Source organism: Anas platyrhynchos, chromosome 3, assembly GCF_047663525.1.
Source record: "Anas platyrhynchos isolate ZD024472 breed Pekin duck chromosome 3, IASCAAS_PekinDuck_T2T, whole genome shotgun sequence".
NCBI classification, from domain to species: Eukaryota; Metazoa; Chordata; class Aves; order Anseriformes; family Anatidae; genus Anas; species Anas platyrhynchos.
In genome coordinates this window covers 51,090,319-51,114,634 of record NC_092589.1, presented here as the reverse complement: position 1 = coordinate 51,114,634, position 24,316 = coordinate 51,090,319, and the positions used below count along the sequence as shown (strand labels likewise).

At 38.3% G+C, this 24,316-nt stretch overlaps 1 protein-coding gene across 9 annotated transcripts in view; it reads right to left on the bottom strand.

Moving 5' to 3' along the window:
- Nucleotides 1-24,316, bottom strand: part of UTRN (utrophin) — a 364,397-nt gene that overhangs the window by 206,973 nt on the left and 133,108 nt on the right. For all 9 annotated transcript variants that reach the window (XM_038175840.2, XM_038175834.2, XM_038175838.2 and 6 more), the window contains 10 exons: nucleotides 23,219-23,369; nucleotides 21,764-21,939; nucleotides 20,458-20,593; nucleotides 18,163-18,312; nucleotides 16,272-16,356; nucleotides 14,561-14,766; nucleotides 12,343-12,460; nucleotides 8,810-9,015; nucleotides 7,656-7,810; nucleotides 2,319-2,508 (listed from right to left, as the gene is read on the bottom strand). In XM_038175840.2, coding sequence (XP_038031768.1) covers nucleotides 2,319-2,508; nucleotides 7,656-7,810; nucleotides 8,810-9,015; nucleotides 12,343-12,460; nucleotides 14,561-14,766; nucleotides 16,272-16,356; nucleotides 18,163-18,312; nucleotides 20,458-20,593; nucleotides 21,764-21,939; nucleotides 23,219-23,369 — 1,573 coding nt within the window. The remainder of the gene's footprint in view (nucleotides 1-2,318; nucleotides 2,509-7,655; nucleotides 7,811-8,809; nucleotides 9,016-12,342; nucleotides 12,461-14,560; nucleotides 14,767-16,271; nucleotides 16,357-18,162; nucleotides 18,313-20,457; nucleotides 20,594-21,763; nucleotides 21,940-23,218; nucleotides 23,370-24,316) is intronic.

Genomic DNA, 24,316 nt, shown 5'->3' with positions numbered 1-24,316 from the left:
ACATGTACAAGTTTAAATCATAATGAGACAAGCACAGACGATATAAGTTAAAACCAACGTGACAATAAAACAAGTTAGTTTGAACACCTTCACAACAGTAGGCACAGACTTTCATTCACATTGTCCCAGTGTTATTTCTATTTCTTAGCTCATTTTCAGCATCTTGCTTCAAATTAGGTTTTAACCTCTTTCAGATTAATTAAAAAGAGTGATGCTATAACTGAGCTTCCTCCCTTTCAAAAAAAAAAATCATTGCCTCCAGCCTCGCTCAAAGCTGGGATTATTTGTGCAGTACTGTTGTAATGGAAGTCAGAAGAAGGCTTCAACAGTCCCCAGATCACCGACTCCACTATTGAGTGATGAGCTGCAGCCAAATAAGTTAGCCCTACAATGTAATGTAAGACAGTTCCAAACCCCACTGCTCCACACACGCTCTAGTTTAGCAGATGATCTAATTTTGAAAATGCATGACTTATAACTGGAAAAAAAATCATATTTTGTCTGCTTTCAGTATGTATTTCACCTACAATTTATCATACTCTAAGCTCACAATGAACTTTAACTCAGTGCATAGGTCCTGGGGGCAGAGGCATCTTCACATAGAACAGAGAAAGTTACAAGTCCTGCACTCTTATAACCACTCAGAAGAAACGCTTCTTCTCATATTCAGCAAACTACAAAGAGAACAATGTTATTTTATACCCACTCAACAGGAGGAAGAACAGGAAATGATTTTTGTTTAACCAGATATTAACCTTAAGAACTTGGAAGGGAGAGGGCTTGATTTATTTATTTTATAAGGCATACCTTGCAGTAGCAAGAAGTTACATCTTCGTTTTATGTTAGGAGTTCATTTCAACAAATATTTAAAAACAGACATGTTGATTTTGGAGTGTTTACCAGTGACATGAGGTCAATGTTTCAGTTATATTTAACGTGACATTGAAAATTACTAGAGGGAGCGAGATCATTTCAGAAGCCATTATGCTACAACAGTCTTTGATGTGCGCTCTTCTTAACTGCCCTCGGTAGTAGAAAAAAGCTCAAAATCCTATGTAAAGCTATGGCTAGGTTGGGTATACTTCATCTGCACAGTGAACAGAAGCATACAGTCATAGACAAGGGCAGATAACATCAGCTAGGAGGATGTTGAAGAAGGGGAGGCCATGCCCAAGCACCTCCATCTGCCTTGTAACCCGCCAGTGGTCACAAGCCAGGACAAGGGGCACAGATCAAGAGCTGGTTATGGACCTGCCCACACAGCAGGCAGGCTCGTCCAGCACTACTCCCCTCACGTGAAACTACTCCAGCAATCTTAACCAAGCACAACAAAGGAGAGTGAACAATCTTCCATGAGCAGGGTACTTCACAGCTGTATATAGACAACAGTAAATTGCAAAATAACAGCTTTATCTTGGTGTCAGAGAGACATCTCTACAGATGAGTTCCCCAACTGACCATAATCATATAAACCTTGTTGATTGACATGTCATCTTCCACAGACACAAGCCTCCACAATATACCGTTCTCTTCTTTATGAGTACAGTGAGTAGTTTTCTAGAAGATACTTTAAATTGTCTTGTTTCACTTAATTTCAGTGCAGCTATGTTCAGATTAAGAGCACTACTGGTAGCAACAGCTTTTTTTTTTCCCCCTACTATGAACTGTTCAAACTCCATGAATTTACACCACAGAATATACTACTCCAAACCCAGAGCATGGGATTTCATAGCTGGTCTAGCCTCCCAGTTTTGTGTATGCCAAAATATCTGTGCTAAATAAGGAAAACTAATTGAAGGAAAAAAAAAATATTAAAACATTCATCAGAAGAGAGATGACACACAAAAGTGTTCATATCAGGTAGACAGGATAACAGAAATTCATGCTTCACAGAAGCAGAAAATACTGTGATGCTCATTTTTTTTCCCAACACAGGCCCAAATACAATAATATTAAGAAAAGCTGTCAGGTCTCCACTTTTTATTCCTGTTTTCCCTCAATACATTGTACCCTTAATGAAGGCTGAACCCATCTCCTTTCTCTTCCTACTACGCCTTCTCCCTCCCACACTTCCTGAATACAGTCACCATCCAAGGACATTTAAGAGCCCTGAGTGCCACAGATGTTCTCAAAATAAGCATTTCAAGCCTTAGAGAAAAAAAATCTGCTTCCTTCACACACTTGACTTCTAAGATACTGTTTTTAAAAACCTTCCAATAGGCCAGTTTCCCCTCTCCAGTAGGTGAAACTAGCTTTCCTTTATAGCACTTGCCATTAAGGAAAAGCACAAATAACAGCATTGTTATTTAGTTTCTCACCTGCATCTGCTTTCTGAGTTCCCTTACGCAGGCACTGTCCTGAGCAGTGTTCTCACGCTGGGATGCGTCTGCGAGAACATTGACTGTCGTCTCTGCCTCTTGAAGCCACTTGAGGAGGCTTTCCAGATCCTTGTGCGAGGCCTGCACCATCTTCAGCTCTGTCTCCAAGAAATTTTGCCTATCGACGGCTCTGAAAACAAGACAACAGGCGTCAGATGTTCCCCCAGTATTATACACATCAAAATGAAACTACTAAAAGATAACGTGAAACTTCTCTTTATGAAGAATCTATACATCTGCAGCAGCTTGTTTTATTATTATTTATACCTCCGTTCATTTTATTTGATATGATTCTGGTCCTTATGACTATGAACAGATGTTTTGAACTTGTTTTGTATCTCACAGCACTTTGAAAGCTTCATTTCTTCCACATGCATTCTATCTCCTTTTTGAGCATTATCATTGCAGGCTTATGCTACCCCAACCAGTAGAATTTATTGCCATGCCTGAGAAGTGCAAATGCTTTTCCTCATCAACAAAAATCACACGGTGTAGAAACACTGAGGGCTTGGGGGAATTTTCTTCTGTGGTGAACAGAAACACGCCCCTCAATTAGTGTCTACTGCAAGAGTTAAAGTGCTGAGGGGTGGAAAGCCAAATACCTAGCTCTCTCTGCTAAAAGGCAAGACTTCTGACACTATGACTCAGAGTAATACATTACCCTCGTAACGGTCAACCCCTACTGAACATGCTTAAATAAAAGACCGACTGAGGGGTGTCCAAACTTTTAACTTATCTGAAAGATCTCCAGTTCTACAAACAGAATTTTTTTGTTTATAACAGGATTTTTTCAGATCTAAGGAATTTGTTCAATTTGATTATTGGTAAGCAACTTCAACAGATCCCCTAAAAAAAGATCAGATTGTATGGCTGCGTAACAGAACTGTTTCGTTGAAATGAAACTCAGATTGAAAACTGCAATAGTCAGCAATTTTAGAAGCTCTGATTAACAAAGTTTCTTGAAGCATGACAAGCTGAATTTCACCCATTTGAGGCAGTTATTCCACAGCATCCCTTCTCCCACACTGAGGACAAAAGAAACAAACTCCTACCAGCACCGTGTACAGAGATCCTTACCAGGGCTACAACCTAGCATACTTCTGCTATCTAAGCAGGAAGTTTGATTTTTATTTCCACATCAAACATCAATCATGTTATCAGATTTCAAGGGTAAAGTGAAACATTTCAAGCAAGACAAGGTCAAAACACTCATTGTTTGATATTTTTGCATTAGGTGAAAACCTTTCTCTAGAAAAGCCCACCAAACACAGGTGTATTCTGCCTCCTCCTAGTTTCTCTAGGCTTTCTTTCCTCCTTGCCACACTGTGGGGAAACAGTCCTGCTCAACGTCTGATGCAAGCTCCGTTCTACCAGGCTTATGATCCTAAATATTAGCATAACCAACTGAATTTTCTAGACTACCTGCGGTAAGATAAGTCACATCCTCAGCGCTAGGAGCTTAGGTCTTACGTCACTTGTTAACAATTGCTTTATTCAAAATGAGATTTTGCGAATCATTCCTTACTTCATGCTTCCCCAAGTCTGGCTACCTGCAAACGAGTACCGGGGCAAAAAGTCTTCATTTTCGCTTCTGAACTGAAGCTTTGCCATGCTCTGCCAACTCTTGAGGAAAAATACTAAATAGCATGCCAGGGATGACCAAACATTTGATAAATATATTGTGTAGAAAAAATAATAAGCATCAGCTCAAAAATTAGAACACACCAAAGAACTGCGAGAAAAACGTAAAGTAAAAGCACTTATGAGCTCTGACTTCAAAACCCTCTCCCTCTGCAGGGATTTTCTTCCCTGGCAGGGGGTTAAGGCCAAAGGTGTCAGAACAGGAGTGACAACAGGAAGAATGGACTGATAATAAAGGTGACCTTCAAAGAAAGAGAAAAGCCCCGAAGGATGAAACACTGTAAGTGACCCAGATCTCTAAGTCTAAGTACTGATGTTCTAGATGGGAATTGAGACAACCTGAACTTTGTAGCTAATAACATTCATTGAAGAATGTCATCTTCAGTCCAAAGTTTTAATTCCTCAAACTTTCTGCTTGGTTGAAATTAAAGGGAAAAAAAATCCTATTATTACAGTCCCAGTGCTGTCATGATATGTGAATTAAAGCTGAAAATCATTCCTTACACTAAATATGCATTCCAGCAGCATAAATCAATGGATTTACAATTAATGTTCTAAGATTACATGAGAGCTTTTAAAGAGGACTTACATATCAGAAGTGAGCAACAGTTTTACGAGCAGACCCAAAATACTTTCATTTCATTCCAACAAAGACCTCAAACATAATATAGAAGTTGGTGGAGAATTCTATAATGCTATTAACTATTCCCCTAGCCAAAAAGATGATGCAGGTTCTCCAAGAATTCTAATATGATTAGAACAGTCTCAGAAAGACAGAGTCGTTCCAGGACTCAAGAATTAAAGGTGAGGGAAGCCTGCAGAATTCTGTACAACTGCAACTAACTTTATTTAATTCATTGATAGTGGAGAAGGTCTACGTAAATTCTATTAGCAAAGACATGGCCAAGAAAAAAAAATTAATTGTACCTGTAGCATTTAAGCTTTCATAGCACCATTTCAGGTTTCTGTTCCACCCAATTATTTTTTCAGATTTAAACTAAAAATCTTCAATGCATGCAAGTGTATGATCAAAAGAAATTCAGGGAAGAACACCTGAGACAGTCTAGACATCAACTACAAGCTACTACAGAGGCAGCAGAAGTGCATAGAACTACTACGCTTTCACCCTGCAATATCAAGAACAGAAAATAAATAGCCACTGGACAGACTATTCGATTTACAAAACGTTGAGCTGGGGAGCTCCAACCCCTTAATGCTGACCTTCTTCCTTTGACTTTGCATTCCATGGCTAGCCCTCCTGAGAGCATTCTCGAGGTGCTGCTCAGGACCGATTATCCCAGGTGACGCTACTAAAGACCCCTTCTGCAGCCTCCAGGTACAGGTATTGCCACAGCTGGCATTTTAAAGCAGTATGCTGTAAATACAGATCTATGCTTACGCTCCAGGTCCAGTCCCTGTCTGTCCCAACACCTGTCACATGCAGCCATCCTCAGCGCTCAAGGCTCACCAGTGTTTTTGTTTATTGCCTTTAAAGGCAAAGACAAAAACCTTCATTCCCCTGAAAAGGTGCTTTCACTGCACATTCTCCCCTTCTACTCTGCTCCACAGGGTTACGGTGAGCAGCTCCATGCTCTGGCTACCCACTGGCTTCCCAATTTCTCCTGGATGTTCTGCCCCTACTTAAGAAACAAAGCAGAAAAGCAGATACCCATCTCCTAAGGCTGCAGACTGCAAAAGAGTAGCCCCAGTGGTCGAGCTTCAGTTACACACAACAGAATGCAATTGCTTATCATTCCAGACTTCAAGCAGATTCAAAAATAATTAGAGGCTTCCAGTTAGGAGCTCTTCTTTCTTATCACCTGCTCTGACACAGGCGGATAGTTTTATGCTAGTTCTAGCCAAAACTCTGCAAAGTTTGAATTTGAATGAGACTGCTATAGAGTTGTAGTCTACTGGTTCTGCTAATCCAGCCAGGAGCTGTTTCTCATCACTCTCTAATTGCATCCCTATCCCCAGATGCCTTCATGGTAGATTCAGATGAAGATAATGGCATTTTTTGTTTGAAATTATTATTCATCTACTGAGGCATAGAGGGAGAATCTGATGGTAAACGTGCTGCAGACCACAATCTTGATGCAAACGAATGGTCAGAAAGGGTCATTTCAGGAGATGACCTCATCACCATGACGTAGTTCAGCAAGTAAAAAGCCAAGGAAGTTTTGACATATGCCAAAGCCTTTCCCACCATGCACTAGATTTTTTTTGTTTGCTTGCCTTTTTTTTTTTTTTTTTTAAAAAAAAGAAAACCAAAAGAAAACCAAAGCACAGCCCTGTTCACAAAAAGTTTGTTAGATGAAAAAAAAAAAAAACAAAACAAAACTGTGAAAAGATGTCCACATCAGATTGAATAATTATGAAATGTTTTAGTTACTTGAAAATCTTATCTTAGACATCAAAACATGTAGAGATTAATAAATTCTTATTCTCTCTCAAATGATCACACAGAATGAGCCATATAAATTTTTGTCTGTACTGAATTTTATCTCTCTATGGAAATAACCAGGAAACTCATATAAAACTTGTGACATCAGAAGCAGAAAACTACAAAAATACCATTGTCCTCCAAGGGAGGATAAGAAAGCATTCTACTCTGCTTCCTTAATTACCTGTGAATCCTACTGCTTGCCACTATAAAGTTCTCCTCCCCTCACTCCCCAGGATATATTATCAACTACACAGGCTTTATTACCTAGGACTTGTTCACCTAATTGACATGTCATTACAAAGGCAGTTTCCCCTTCTGCATGCACATATATACAAGCATATGTATAGACTCTGGTTGCCATTTACCCTACTCCCATATACATAGTATCAATTCTCTCCTGTTCCTCTAACCACAAAGCATATTGTCCTTTAAGGCTGCTGGCATTGAATCAGATATTAGCCTAATATTAATTGTCTAAAAATGTTTATAAAAAAGATTTTTGCAATAAGTAGATTACCTTGCACACACACACACACAAAAAAAATGCATAGGAAAATAAATAGGACCACGTTTTCAGAAAAAGACCTGGAATACTTCTTTGCAAATATGTATTAATAGAGAATGAATAAGAAGAAGCAAGTTTCAAGTAAGTCTCAGTTCCTATAGTTAAATGTTTTCTAGATGGGAGTGTCAGGCGCATCGTGCTCAGAAAACCAAAGCACAACCCTGTTCACAAAAAGTTTGTTAGATGAAACATGGCCTACAATGACCATTGGGTAGAAGCATTAGAAGGCAGAGCTGAATACTTACTGCCTTACGAAAAGAAAGCACAGGAACAAACTACAAATACATAGCGCATAACAGCATCAAGGAACAGGAAGAATTGCTCAAAGACCTTCAGAGAAAAGTAGCCACAGGCAAACCTGAGGCCAAACATAAGAAAATGTAACCCCCCACCCCACCCCCTTTTATTTAACAGGAAATTAGAAGTCATACAGAAGCCTTCCATGGCAAACCATGGGAATTTTCATCTTCAAAATTCAGCTTAACTACAATTGATTAAATAACCATAGTAGTGAGAAGTGCTGCTGTAAAGTTAAGTGTACAGAGAAGAGACTGCAATACATGTAAGTGATACACATACAAATTTAAGACAAACAGCAACAAATATAGCGACACCTTGCAATTACCTTTGGTTCAGATTAACCCAGCAATTGTTCATTTGGTCAGTGGTTTCCTTCACCCTCCTCGTGTCATCATCACGATACTCCCGAAGAAGTTTATTTGAAAGATCATTGAATGCAGCTACTGTGATATCACCTCTATGCAAGTCCTGTATTAACAGCTAAAAAGCAATTGCAGAATAAGACATCAAGCAAAACTGAAATCAGATTATTTTTCATATTATGCATTTTATCATTACAAAATCCTGGTTTTTTTGCCTTTTTTAAACAACAAATGTACATTTTTTTCTAGAATAAAGTTCCTTTTAAAAAGAAAATCTATTAGAGAATAAGTGTCAATGATGAGTGTCACTGATAATGAACCAAAACACAAATAAATGAGAAAAAATGGTATTTGTTAGAACCATAAAAGGCTAAAAAACCCCTCCCTACATTGTCCCTTCATGAATGCATCTATGTACACACACATTTTAGAAATCTAGTAAAGTCTGTTCCAAGTAGTGTACTGATAAGAGCCCTCTCCTCAATGATTTGTCTCTTTAGTCCTCATCCTAAGCCACCTACAGCCTGTCTTTTTTCAGACAGCCATCAGGACAAAGGACATCAGAGTTATTGATTTATCACAGCAGGTTTGCTGTGATATGAAAAGCAGCAAAGATTGCATGGGATTCAGGTGGGGAAAAATAAAAAAGAGTTGAATATGCTTGGCACCCATCAGAAGTGAAATTCAGAATAATTTTAAATTAATTGGTCCATTATTGGATTTACTAAACTATTGTTAATGGGTTTCTATGGAATAATACATGCTACATTTTGTGGCTGTATAATTAAACTTCCACCAATGTGAATGTGAAAAATCATTTATTTGATGCTATACTGTACTCATTTCAACTACACTTATAAAAAGACATCCATGCATACATGCCACCTGTTCCCCTCCAGAAAGCAATTCTCAGGAAGTCTGATTAAAAAAAGAAACAGAAACAATTTAGAACATATCATGCTCAAAAAGACAGAACTGACACATCAGTCTTACAACTAAATCTGACATTCAGTCATCAAATGAATCCAACAGCATAGGATTCAGTCTATTCACATAGAATGAGGAGTCTGATGGGGGCAGAGAGGGGAAGAAGAAAACACCTGTAGGATGGCCTTACCTTGTTATCTGCAATCTGTTTGGCAAGCACCTCTTTAGGGGCCTGCATGAGCATACGCAGACGGATCTCACACTGCTCCATGAGATGCTCCATTTCTTTCCTCTGCTCATCCCACTGGATGCTGTCCGTCAGCATGTACTTCAGCTGCTGCTGCCGCACCTCCACGCCATGCTGGGTATTGTCCCACTGGTTCTTTACCTTCTCCACTGCAGGCAACAACACAGAAAATCAAAAACTTGGGGCAACCAACTGCATAGCCGTAACTACTCTCAGGACAAAAGGATTCTAGTTCTCACGACAAAAGGCAGTAACGTAACTCATTCTCAAGTACAGTCCTTTCAACATGCTGTATTTTAGTTCCTCATGTAATATGCACGTTCACACAAGCAAACAGAAAATGCAGGTGTTTGTCTCCCTCTTGTTTAAGCAGGTCAGTATAAAAGCAACAACTACTATTTCTGAAAGACTTCAAAGGCTTCATTTTTACAAACACAGCATGGGAAGCAGTTCTGCTGAGCTGCAGAGATGCCACCAGCAGGGCCCCAAGGGAGCACCAGGGCAGAGGGAGGGCTGTGCCAGTAAGTCACCCTCGTGCACTCACAACTTCAACCAGTACAAACAAACAAATCTTGTTTAGATCTGGGCAGCTTATACAAAGTGAACTAAGCTTTACTGACCAGCATGCTTGTTGGATGTAGTCTACTGGCCCCTGCACTACAGCACAGTGGCTAATGTAGGAACTCTCCAGTAACAACCCACTTAAGCACTTTCATTCCACCACAGGTTTTTACAGGCTTATGTAGATTACACAACAGAGAAGTTATTGATCATACCCCATTTCCTTCAAGTATCACGTTCCTGTCTCAATGAACAGAGTTACATTAGACAATCAATAAATAAGCTTTAACCTTCAATAAACAAAGTGTGAAAAAGAAAACGTGATGAAAGCCTAGAACAAAAAGAAATAGTGTCAGGGAAAGCAGGAAGTCCAACTGACAGAAAGAAATGAATAGCATCCTATTTTTTTTTCTTAATACCTACAGACCAATAAAAAAAATTGTATCACTTGAGAGTCTACAGAGGTGGACGTAGGTCTTCCCTATTACCTGACATGACAGTTAGTAGCAATGTGTTGTACCATCTGAACTAGAGTAAAAAAAACAAATGTAAAAAAAGCAAACAAAGCCAGCTTGGGGTTTTTCGGTTGGGAACATTTGTATTCTCAGCAGCCACAGGTAGGCAATACACAATGTATCAAATGTAATTATCCTACCAGTAAGTACGTCATTTTACTTTATTAGAAAACATACATAGTTGATATTCAGATCACTTTATTCCTCCATGAAGCTGCTTTAACTCTCCATGAAGTAAAAATGCCAAGGGCTGTGTAAACCACTTAAGAGAACTTTGACCTTTATATTTTTTTAGATTTTTTTTTTTTTACTTTAAACTTTTTACAAACACCCAAGATCATTAGAGTTGCCTGAGAAGATGTCTTTAAGAAATACATTCAACAATATTCCGTTTATCCTCACAGAGCTCTTAGACTGTGGTCGTGAAGCCCCTTTGTCAAAGTGACTATAATTTTCAAGCATGATGTGGGTCATGGTGAACTGAATGAGAACTCAGAAGAAAGCCTCAGTACCCTTACAGCAAATAAATACATACACACATGCATACACATATATTTTTTTTTAATTAAATTTGTTACTGCGTTGGATAAAGAGTATGTTCAAAGGAAACATTCAGCTGCTGGGAAAGATCTCGATTTCACCAAAACAGCAAAAGCAAAAACAGCAGGAGTGAAAAAAGGGTATAACAATGCATGCTGGCTGATGAACTGTATAGAAAAGTCTCCTAAGCATTTAGGCTGTCCCCCACAAAGCTGGAAGGAAAAATAACCCTGAAAAACAACTGTCTACAATAGCAACCGGGTTGAAGTGGGTACATATTTGATAGTTCTAACATGTTATTAGTAGAGAATAAATATTTCTTGATTTGTGTTACAAATTTTTGCTTATGTATGGACAGGTTAACCTCACCCTCTCTGCCTGGATTTAAACTCTTATCCACTCAGAGTTCCTAACAGAATTATCTGCTGTTGACATATTTCCGTTCTCTTCATTCTCCACCAAAACAGGACAGAAACTGAAATTCTTCATAGCCTCAAGGATCTGCCTATGGCTTTAAAGTGTGAAATAATTCCTGATTAGATGTTACTTTTAATTCCCTATGACTACGCAGTTACTGGGAAGGAAGTTCCAGGGCAGGAAACTTTTCTATGTCTGTGCTCCCAGATATTAGAGTAGTTAGGCTTCATCTAATGACACATAGCAGATTCACGGGAGTTTATGGAATTTGTATATTCCCCTCAGCATTTAAATAAGGTGCATAAAACAATCCCGATCTTCACTTTTCTTCAGAGTGAAGCAAACTGCTACTAAGCTCCTGTAACAAAATCACCCTTTGCAAGTATAAAGAAACCTTCAGTTCTTTTGTGCTTTATAACAGGTAACAAAATCTTCACATACATCTGGAGTAGCTATTGGAAGCTTCGTTCATGGCAGTATACACAGCTTCTCTGCTTCCAACTTGGATGTCCATGACTATCAAGGAGCACAACGTAAGGTTTTATAATACAGTCACTTTATTCCTCATTCACCTTTCATGAAGAACCAAGAATGTTTTGCAACTGACCAGATCTCTCCTTGTTGATTGACTCCACTGGATTACAACAGCTGCTATTCTCCCCTGAGTTTTCACCTGAAACTCTGTTGGCTTTGTGAGCCCAATATTATCTCCAGCAAGCTCTATGGACACCAAAGAAATTCATGTAAATGTAGCAAAGGAAAATTACTTTGCAGAAAAAAAAGATGGGGAAATACATATTTCCATTGTTCCATAGATTCTCTTTTCTTCTGTGATATTTCCTGCTGCATGAATTCTCTAATCTTAGCAACTGCTTAGGAGTTCCAAGAATATGCTGTCCCTTGGTTTCTAATTGTGTCAGTTATGTTTTCCTTCTGTTAAGTACCAGTAAAAGAAATTTTCACAATATGTTTTTTTTTAAAGTACGTATCAGTGACTTAAAAGCTCAACTGACGCTCAGCCCAACGTTAGTCTCTTAAGACAACGTATGCATGCTTTGTACTAACTGCCTAATGTATCATAGCACAGTAAAAATAAACACAGTATTATCTCCTTTATATGAGGAAATAAAAAATCCTTATCCCTGGATCTGTCTGTCAAGTAACCCAAGTTTTTCATAAGATATTTTCAAATCCCAGCAAACATATTTACACTTATACCTAAAAAAAAAAAAAAAAAATTGCTAGTCAAGAAAAAAGTAGCCATCCTTCTTCCAAGAATTTTCAGTAGACTGTTATACTGAAGCTATTTAATATCTAAGTTTTCAGGTGTTTTACAGAAGACAACTTCAACTAGGATCAAAATCAAAAGCTTAGTAGAAAGATATGAAGATTATTTTACTGTCACAGAAACACTATTTGCAAACACAGAATGGAGGAACTTACGTTTTTCTGTGATCACTGTTCTGATGTCTGAACTGGAAGTTTTATTTTTCAAATTTTGAGCCAATGTAAAAACAGAATCAAGCTGAGGGTGCCGCTGGTCCAAATCTGCTTTTGTTATCTGTTGAGAATTAGGACACAATTTTTTTTTTAGGTACAAAAAACAAAACGTAGTTAACAATGTCTGTATTATTTATACATAAAATAAAACACATACATCTCCAGAGACAGATGGCTATACCATCACTACTACAACCCTTGAACTGTTAGAGTAGTATAGCACTGCTGACTTAAAACTGAAAATTCTGATGTAAAGGCTAACCTGTACAAACCACACAGATAACCAAAGTCATTGCAAAGTATGGCTTAGCCTCAAATACTGTGTGAAGTTTTGGGCAACCCAATATAAGAAAGACAAAGTTATTAGAGTGTCCAAAGAAGAGATACGAAGATGATGAAGGGTCTAAAGAGCAAGATGTGTGAGGAGCAGCTGAGGTCCCTTGGTTTGTTCAGCCCTGAGCAGAGCAGGCTGAGGGGAGGCCTCCTGGCAGCTTGCAGCTCCCTCACGAGGGGAGCGGAGGGGCAGGTACCGAGCTCTGCTCTCTGGGGACAGTGACAGGACCTGAGGGAATGGCATGGAGCTGGGAGGTTCAGGGAGATATCATTAAAAAGATCACGTCTCAGTGAAGAACAGGCACTGGAACAGGCTCCCCAGGGAACTGGTCGCAGCACTGTATATGCCAGAGTTCAAGAAGTTTTTGGACAATGCTCTCAGACATAGGGTCTGGTTTTTGAGTGGTTCTGTGTAGAGCCAGGAGTTGGACTCGATTGTTGTAGGTCTCTTCCAGCTCAGGATATTCTATGATTCTACCCGCTTTTCACTCCCCCACTTATTATCATCTTACCAAGCTCTGATCTTTTATATATGCACACCATACAGATACACACATTTACAGGGAGAGGGTAAAGGCAGTGGAGGGACTTGTCCTTATGGGGAATTTCAACTTGCCAGACATCAACTGGGATTACCACACGGCCAACACGAGCAGATCCAGGAGGTTCCTAAAGCACCTCAATGATAACTTCTTGGTGCAGGTGCTAAGGAAGCCAACTAGGAAAGGTGCTCTCCTAGATCTGTTGCTGGAGAACAGAGAGGGTCTTGTGGGGGACATGGCAATTGGCGGCTGTCTTGGTCATAGCGACCATGAAGCAGTTGAGTTTAAAATTTTTGGTGACAGAAGGAAAACTGCCACCAAAACTTCAGCCCTGGGTATGGGGAGAGCAGACTTCAGGCTGCTCAGGGAACAAGTTAGCAAGGACCCCTGGGAAACTGCTTTTGAAGGCATTGGTGTCCAGCAATGCTGGTCAGTCTTTAAGCACTGCCTCCTAAAAGCACAGGATCAGCCAATTCCAAAATATCGTATGTCAAGCTTGCTACAAAGATAGTGAAGAGCCTAGAGGGGAAGACATATGAGGAGTGGTTGAGGTCACTTGGCCTGTTCAGCCTGGAAAAGAGGAGGCTGAGGGGAGACCTCATCGCAGTCTATGGCTTCCTCATGACAGGGAGTGGAGGAGCAGGCACCAACCTATTCTCTTTAGTGACCAGTGATAGGACCCAAGGGAACGGTGGCAAGCTGGGACAGGGGAGGGTCAGGCTGGATATCAAGAAAAGGTTCCTCACTGAGAGGGTTGTTGCACACTGGAACAGGCTCCTCAGGGGCACAGTCATGGCACCAAGCCTGTCAGAATTCAAGAAGTTTTTGCACTGTGCTCTTCGTCATATGGTCTGAATTTTTGGGTAGACCTGTGTGGAGCCAGGAGTTACACTTGATGATCCTTATGTGTCCCTTCCAACTTCAGATATTCTATGATTCTATGATCATGTTATTCTATGAAATTACAAATTACACTGCATGCCCACAGGAAGTTGTAGTTATCCAAACATTCCTAAAAAGATGTCATTTGTAGGAGTTCTTCAAAAAAATAGTAGTGCTGTCTACCTCACATCTTGCTCACAAAGGCAGGCAAGGAATAAACAGGAAATGGTAGAGAGGAGAGTGTAATATCAACAGATTTTAAAGTGTAATTTTCAGGTTAAGCATTTACTGCAGTGTTGTTTGTTTGTTTAAAAAAAAAAAAAAAGAAAGAAAAAAAAACACATTACTAGCCTGTACATTCAGTAAAGAAATCACAACTGTCTAGTCTTCACTAAAACACATACTTTCATTCGTGCAATAGTCCGGTTGATCTCTTCAGCGTTTCCCACAGTGACTATGTTTGACTTGAGCATCTGGTCAATCAATACCAACCAGTCAGCCAGCTCTGTTGTAGTTTTATCCAGATCAGCAGGTGCAGAAAGTTCCAAAGCCTGCTGAGTCTGAACAGGAATTTCCATTGAAGATGATAATAGCACCACCTTTTGGACATCTGAAACAGAGTTTGGGGTTTTTGTTAATGAAAAAAGATCACGGCCACAAGCACAATTTCAGGATTTTTTTTTTTGGTAGTTTCTATGAATATGCAACAGCATCTACAAAAAAGAATACATAGCAAAATTTGTATTTGAGGCTTTCTAACCACAAGAAACTAAGTTACCACAATGTTATTTGTTTTTTGTGAAGTTACAATTTCATTGCATACCAAGAGTCACTCAAATGAGTCACTCACAACACAAATGAGGAGAAAACTTGCAGAAGCAAAACAGCATTAATTCTAACAGAGTGAAGCTAAATCCTCTTTGGCGTGAATAGGAACTGATGCCTATTAAGCATACTAAGCATAATAAGCATTTATTTGTCTAAAATTGTCTTCCTCCCTTTTTTATTATGTGGCAGAAAGGTTTTCCCATTCTTGACTTAGAGTTCACTTAAGCACAAATATGTCAAGTTACTACAATAAATGCTCCATGGACTCAGCAATACACAGCTGTTCTAAAAAGGGGACAGATGCCCACTAGCTGAGCCCCACCCTTTCTATCTGTTCAACTTGACACTACGAAGAAGCAAGGAGAAATAAGCTCCAGCAAAACACCAAGTCAAACTAAGGTGGAGCATAAATATTATACACTTGCCTCAATCAAAGAAAGACAGAAGCTTTATTTAAGAAATAGCCTGCATGAAAGGGAAACAAGCAGAATCAGAGTCTTGAAAGGCTTAAAAAAAAGGTGTTTGTCCTCCTTGAACTTTTTTTGGTGCTGCTGAATTTTATATATACACACACACACAGATAATTTACTGAAGTTCGAGAATTTTTTTTTTCAGGCAAGGACTGTATTTTTACCTGATTTTCTAAAATGAAGACCTGGGCATCTTGTTTACACCATATCTGCTGATCTGCCTCCAATAACTTTTGAAAAGATTGCCAGTATCAGTGTCCAATACAAGAACACATTTTCTGACAACTTCCCTTATGGGCTTTAGGAAAATAACTAGCTAGTAGATGAGAACAGACCTACCTGTGCCCATTCTGAGACAAAAGGTGCAGAATTACATTTACAGAACTGCAGAGAGTCTGCACACAGGAGATACTACAGAAGTACACGGATGTAGGGAAAGTTTTTATAGGGTCTCAGTTACTAAAAGGCATGACCACAGTGTACAAATCCACTGGAAAATGATCTGTCACAAACAGAGATGATTTGGCTTTTTTTCTTTATGTAGTACCCTGGGTCCTCATCTAAATTTTACTAACCCATTTTTTCAATACATTTAGGGGAATGACAAAGAACACCCCCAAAACCTGAGTGACTTTTTTACTGCCCAAATCTTCCCTCTCTCTCCTAGTAACATGAAGGTAGGCCCAAGCAATGGATAACATTGCTTATTTCCACCTAAGTTCACAGGGAAGGTTTTCCTTTTTAGATTGTTGTTAAAAAGGAAACAAAAAAAAATCACCCGAGGATTAAACTCGATACAACAGGACTGGTCACTTACCAGAAGGCTTTGTCTGTGAAACAAGATGAGTCTGCCCAACAAATGCCTTCAGTTCTCTCAGTCTGTCAGGCACTTCTCTGAACACCTACAGCCCAGCAGAGAGGAACAAAAACAGTAAGAAAAATCTATATTAATAACAAAAAATTATGTACTAGAACACACAAGATGTTCTATATCACATTTGCTACAACAGCATGTTTCATATTTCAGTGAAGTTTTTCAGAGTATAATTTTAAAGAAATAAAAATGCCAAGAGGTACTCAGGGTGTTTGTTATTCCAGTCTTCCAGTGCCTTACCTAAACCTTGGAGAAATAAATCAAGTTTTTTTAGATAGACTGTTTGCGTGGATTTTACTGCCTAGCTAACAAAGCTATGACTCATTATTTGAGTACACTCCAAACGAATTATGATGTTTTGCTGTCATCACCAACAGGAAAGTAGAGAAATAGGTAATTAATAAAAAAAAAAAAAAAAGTAACCCTATTGTACTGAAAATAAATCGGCCTGTAGTTTCTAGAAGTGAATGACTTAAAACCAATATACAAAGGAAAAAAATAAAATCCCTATTTTCCATGTCTGGCTGGGTTAAAAAACAAAATTAAAAATATCAAAAGCCCCTTTCCCCAGCAAATTCTTACCTTCCTTGTCCATACTATAAATCCCAAACAATTCTATTCCTTTTTTCACCTGTCTCTCTAAGCTCCACTTGAAAAAAAAAATCCAATTTTCTCTAACCAATGAGTTCTTTTCTTCTCATTGGTCAGTACGTGAGATCAAATTGGTACAGTTCACTACAGTTTTTAATTTACACTATCTATATTCAGGAAGAACCCCAGACACACTCGACTGAGGATTTTCTCTACGAGTTTCACCTCAGCTTCATTTGTTTTCTTAGCAGCTGCAAACATTCAACTTTCCTATAAAGCAAAGACTTATTGTGATACTCTCAATTTCAAATTAATGCTAGTGCTTGACTCAAATAAGTGAAATTGGCTGGATGGTCACGTTCACTGAGCTACAGATACTGGCTTGATGTCTAGGTAAAAACCAGCAACGAGTGTTATCCCTCAAGGGTCTGTATTGGGACTGATGCTATTTAATACACCTTTGTCAGCAGCATGGACAATGGGACTGAGTGCACTGTCAGCAAGTTAATGGACAACACTAAGTTGAGTCATGAGTCAACATGCTGAAGGGAAGGGATGCCACCCAGAGGGACTCTGACAGGTGTGCCTGTGTGAGCCTGTTGAAGTTCAACAAGACCAAGTACAAGGTCTGCATCTGGGCTGGTGCAATCTCAATCATGAATACAGGCTGGGCAATGAGTAGATTAAGAGAAGCCCTCTGGAGAAGGAGGTACTTGGGGTACTGATGGAGGAAAAACTGAACCTGAGCTGACAGGTGATCCTGTAGCCCAGAATGCCAACTGTATCCTGGGCTGTAACAAAAGTGGAGTACTGGATCCAACTCTGGGACCCCCAGCACAGGAGAGACAAGGACCGGCTCAAATAGGTCCAGAAGAGGTCCATGAAGATAATCAGACGGCTGGAACACCTCTTCTGTGATGAGATGCTGAGACAGATGGCATTACTTAGCCTGGAGAATAGAAGGCTCTGAGAAGACCCTACAGCAGCCTTTTAGTACTTAAAGGTGGCCTACAGAAAAGATGAGGATAGACTCTATCAGGGAGCATCGTGAAAGGACAAGGGGGTAACAGTTCAAAACAAAGTGTAGGTTTAGATTAGACAGTAAAAAGAAATTCTTTACACTCTACTAGAGTGTGAGGCACTGGAACAGGTAGCCCAAAGAAGTAATGGAAACGTGAAACCCAAAGTCTGAGTACATTGCTATATTTTCAGCCTCACGTAAAAATGCTGAACAAATGAATACCTTATTCCATCTCACATTGAGGGACTGCAGGCTATCAGACAGTTTGTTTTTCTCCTGAAGACTGACATTTTTATCCAGAATAACTTCGGGTTCAGTTCTGTTCAACCATTCCAGTTTGTCTCCTTGTACTTCCATCTCTTCATTTAAGACCTAAAAAGTACAGAAGAGTTTTGGACTGAAGCCAAATACACACACTTAAACAGTAACAGGTAAAAAAGAGTTTTCCTTTTACTCCAATATTTAGAATTTTCCCTTGAAATACATAACAAAAGGGGTAGGGGCTGGTGTGTTTTTTTGTGGGGGGGATTCTGTTATGTTTGGAAAATTTATTGAAATACCATCATCATTTGCTAACTGGAAAACATCCATGAAGCTGCAAATATAATAGCTAAACTACATACACAACCTCATATCATGCACACCGATTCTCATCTCACAAGATGATTCTGTTTGATCACTTCCGGATGTACCATGTATCCAAAAGGCAACATGCTGTCAATCAAAATTATTGCCTACCATAGCTAAAACAAACAAACAAACAAACAAACAAACAAAAACAAACAAACAAACAAAAAAAACTATGGGCCCACTCTTGTTACACAAGTACATGGTAGATCACTACCATCACAAGGTAAATTCTTCTTAACAAAACATGCTCTGAAGTTTTTTAAAAACTAACATAACCTTACAATTTGATTTTGATCAACTTCCCAAAGTCATCTTTCTCTTTAAAGATAAAAGTTCAGGGCAGATCCTACAAAAAGAAGGTTATGCTTGAATGCACTTCCCATCAACTTTAACATAATTATGCTATTATTTGCCCATAGACCAAGAGCACTGTGGAGCAGGAATCACAAATTTTATCTTTAAGCACTGGAATAAACAAATTACAATAGCAAGTATACATTACGACTATCCACTCCAATATAGTGCCTTTGCTAAGTTTTCAAGGGTGTATTTTTTAAAAAAGATGTTTTTTGTTTTTAATTTTTTCTGTTGTTGTTGGTTTTTTTTTCCTTCCATATACTATAACCTCTTAGCTGTTTCAGAACCTTTATTTAGAAATCTCCATGTCATTCCCAGATTGTATTTATTCCTGACTGATCAGTTAACATCTGTTATTTCCACTTCCCCAATAGTAGCTTTTAATAATAGCTCATCTCCCCTTTTTTATCTTGTAATCATCGGGTCTGTTCTTGTTGTTCTTTATTTGACTGGACAAAACAAGGTGAGCTCTCAAAGTTTCTTTATGTATGAGTTCACCCTCCTGAATAGCCCAGTAATCTCACCAGCACCTTTCTACTCCGAACTCACCTTCCCTTACTATGCAAAACCATAATCCCATGAGACGTTCCTGATGTAGCAGGGCTGAATATGGCACTTAGTAATTCCCTGTCAGTGTTTCTCTAGCAAATCTCTCCCCCACCTCCCCTTAATAGAGTTCTACCTTTCACTTCAGGCATCTATGTTAAGGTGGACCACAAGAAAGAAGTAGATTTTCACGGAAGCTCATTAGCCATTACTCAATTGATATAAAAGACTGAATTTGTTTAGACATACACCAGCAACTAATTTACATCATTTATACGCATTTGTTGTAATTTGAAGGTTTTCCACCTGATTTGATCTAGCAGTAGACTTTTTTATATTACTTATTAATTAAAAAAAAAAAAAAAGTAAAGCAAGCATGTGAGATTGACTATTCCTCCCATTCTTTCTAGGACTCCAGACGCATTCTCTTTCACCCATCGTAGAGCCAAAGGTATTTTGCTGTCAAAGCCAGACACAAACAGGAAAAATACACGTGTGCATGCATCTAAGTAACACAAAATGACCAAAGTCTTTACAAGACTAAACAGCAGGTTAAATAAAATCTTAAACATGAAATACAAAGTATTAAAGCTGCACAGTAAACTGACAATGGCACATGCTCACCCACTGTAGAGACTTGTCAGTTTCTATTGGCTTTTTGATGAAGTTTTCACAATTATTAAGTAGACTTGTAGATACCAACCTGAGTAAAATTCCACTTAATAATTGTATATGCTTTATGTTTAATGTTTATTTCTCACTTTCTGAAACAGCCACCATCATCTGGCTAGATAACGTAGTTAACTTGACCTGACTTCATTATTAGATGCTCCTTGCTTGGTTAAGTAAACTCACAGACCCTTCACATGACCGTAGTATTTCTTTGGCAAATTACACTGTGAAAATTCCCCTCTCCGAAAGACATGTCCTGCTACTTTGCATGAAACACACATGCATACACACACACACACAAACAGATCTTACTTGCAATTCTCGTAAGTTTTCTTCATGGTTGAATGTAAATCTCGTGTCCAGAGCATTCTCTGCATTTTCCAACCAGCAACGCAGCTCATCGAGCTTCTTTCTGTAATCTATCAACTGCTGATTCTCTCCTTTTAGCCTTAAAAATGAAAACAAAAAATCCACGCGCACTTCTGCAGTGAATATGCCATGCCAGTCCTGCATCTGATTAACAGTAACATGCTTTTCAGTGGCCAAAGAACTTTGAAGAATTAATTCTAGTCACATCATTAAAACTCAACCTACTTTCAAATACTACCACCTTAAAAATAGATAAATTTCAGTTCCAACGTCACAAAATAGACTTTTAAAAGTCTGTAACAAACATTAAACATAAGTTATAGTAATGACAACACTTTCAGGTCTAATCATTTAAAGCCACAATAAGACCAATGTTTGTGAAAACATCAGAAACGTCCCTAGACCTTCCAAGGGAAAAATCCCCCAAATCACACATAGCTTTAAAAGAACCTCTGAAACTAATTAAGAAAAACCTTATTCTGTTCTTCAATGTATCACAAAGTATTAAAATATGTATACATATGACCATATAAATAACTCCAAAAATAACTATTCATTCCAGTGATATATCCTCAATGTTAAAGAAATCTAATAGAATTGAGGGGAGAACCTTGTATTCTCAAGTACACTGAAAAATTGTGTATTCATCTCAGAAAATCTTGCACTTTGATCTTTTGAAGAAAATTTAAGACTTCTTTTCACAAGTGATTTTCATTTTGTTCAGAATATGCCTAGGCAGCTTAATTAAACTGTAGTGAACACAAACCTAAAGCTTTTGTTTTGTAGTATTGTTCTTGAATTCCACGATTCAGTTATTTCAACTAGCCTGTCTTTGACAATGCAAAAGCAGAAATCAAGGTAATGAACTTACAGTTCAGCTTCAGCCAGAGAAACTAGATGAGTGTTGCTTCCAAAAAAAAAAAAACACTGTCTGGCTTAGTAATGAAATGATTGTGAAAACAAAGGAAAATATTTATAAAAAATTTATATCAGTTTTTTATGGTTTTCATTCGGTGGGCTGTGTTAAACACTGACTTACTAGGCAGTCAATTGCAGCTGCATTTATGAAGAATCTGTTCTAGGAGATGGTTCAAAACAAACAAAAAAAGAGGTCTGAATATCAGGAAAATTAAAATTAACGGCAGCATGCCATAGAATGTGCTACCCCTCCTACTCTCTTAGAGTCTTCTAAATGAGATTCTCCTCATCACGTCTGGTTAGACATCCAAATTTCTGATTAACTTATTACCTCTGCTGTCTATCCATGACCTCTGCAGTGATTGCTTTCCAGCGCCTATTCAGACCTGCCAGCTTCTCCTGCAGGAAGCTCCCATCTGTAGCAGAGAGTTTCTGTATGATCCCTTCCCCAGTTCTGTTCAATGCCGAAACACTGGTCTGATGGCTGCTGACTCCCTCTTCAAGTTCCTGTCAAAAGCATAAAAGCGCCAGAGAATTTTATTACTGACCTGAAGCGACTTTGATCTGTGGTTCATAACATGTAGAATGAATCCTGGGTACATATTATTTTACTGGAACAGGCACTTAAAGCCATCTCACTTAAAATTGGAGGCTGTTGATTTACGTAATTAAGAGTCTGTTGTTAAATCTGGTTTAATTTTCTAATGAGTGTCATAAAAAGAGGTAATGATACATAATAGGCTACTGAATACTACTTAGGATCACAAGAATTCATTTAAACCAGTGTCAGAATTCACACTCACTTTTGATTCCTTTCCTTTTAATGTACAGCACTTTCTAGTACTGCTAACAGATGGTGAGAATTTTTTTAAGCACTTCTTCTCATAAGCCATGGCCATGGCTATTTCTGTAACTTAGTATTTTAGCTAGGATAATTATATCCATGCTCCCCAGACATGACAACAAATCCATGAAACTGAAGGAAGTCAGAAGTTGTCAGGATCAAATCTTCAAATACCCCTAACAACCGTAAAAAGCTTACATTGTTAGTACAAATATCTCTGCAGCTAAAATAGAAACAAGGTAATTCAAGAAGGAGACAGGAAATGCCCTAGAAATAAAATCTAAGCAGTAACAAGGATAAATACAAACTATACATTAGGGTAACACTTGGATAAACATTTCTCACAAAGAAAAAAAACATGATTCTTAAACTTATGTTTTCTTCCCTTTATTTAACAGGGAGTAGTTTAGTTAAACAGAAAAGCCTGCTCTTCCATAATGAGGATCCAGAGAATTAAATTGTAGAACTGAAGTCTGAAACAGACAGATCTATGGTACCCATAACTGAAATCTTCTAATTTTCTTGATTACTTATATAAAGCAGGATCTTGAAAAATAATTAGTTTAAAAATATATAATTTTGTAAGTTATAATTGACCATAATTGGGTTCTGTTCTTCTTTTTTTTTTTAATTATGAGTAGGAAATAAATGAAATACTGTGCTGCATTTCTTAGCTTATTAACATAATTTTAAAGTCGTAACAAAACAATAAAAATTATGCCAACATTTGCATTATCAAATTATCTCAAAACCTTCCACAATAGGAGTCATCATACTGTAAGGCTGAGTCGTGATCGTCCCCATGGACCATTTTGAACTGCAATTGAAAATTACATAATTGCACAGTCTTAACAGTAGACATCTACATAGAAAACTACAGTTTTAGACCAAAAAAAAAGTAGGTTTTCCAGCTTGCCCAGTTTCTGGGCATATTGTACATACCTGCTGATGCAGCCCAGCTGTCTGTAGATCCAGGCTGCCATCTGGACCACGGGCATCAGCTAATAACCCTTCGGCTTCTGTTATCCACTGGGAGAGGTCATTGAGATCACAGTGGAATTGCCTCCACGCCTCAATCGCTCTATCAAAGCAACTGTAGGAAAACAAAGTTGAAAAATTATCCAAATGTTTCAGTGGAAAAAAAAAAAAAAAAAAAAAAAAAAGATTCCTGTTCTAGTAATATTTAAGAATTCCATACAACTTGCCTTGTGAAACAGAAAGACTAGCAAATAGCTTGGATAATCAAGTCCCAGCTGTGAGGGCTCCCTGACGTAGTATTAGCTGGTACAAGCCCACAGCACAAACTATCATTAACCCCCAGCTAAAGCAACAAAGGCAGTCCTGAGTGAACTTTTGTTTCTATCACTTAGAAAAATAAAGATTGATTAGCTGCATCAAATTGGTCTGCAGAACCTTTTTTTCTTTATTATAAAGCAGTTCAGATATCAGACAGCATGAAACATGAAATATGATTAATTGCTCAGACTTTTTTTTTTCTAATTTAGAAACTGTGCAGTGCTGGTGCCTGGAATTTAATAAGCGAAGGTGATTTTGACTATATAGGACTGACTGTATTACCAGCAGACCTGCACAAGTAGTTCTTCTATAATTGAATCCAACAATTTCCCATACATTTTGCTATTATTACCGTATTTGCAGCCTCAAATTAATGTGCGGCTTAAAGGGTAACATTTTCAAGTATGGAAAAGGCTGAATTGCTATAGTCAGAAAGTTGTTTTTAATTAAGTGAGAGGTCTACAATGTTAACAGACCAACAAACAACAGTCCGTGAACGTTAAATAAGAAAACCATGTCAGAAAAGTATAGTGAGAGACTCGTTTTCAATTTATTGATCGCTAACAAAATGTTAGCAATTACAGAACAAATAGAACAGATGTCTCAAGAGACTTGAGACAAAACATAAGACTTACATCAACTCTTGCAGACTAGATAGTACCATTCCCAAGTAATAAAACCAGCCTTCTTTAAAGACATAGGAGGCCAACTCTCCTGAGAATCAGAAGGTCCTTGCTGATGTGA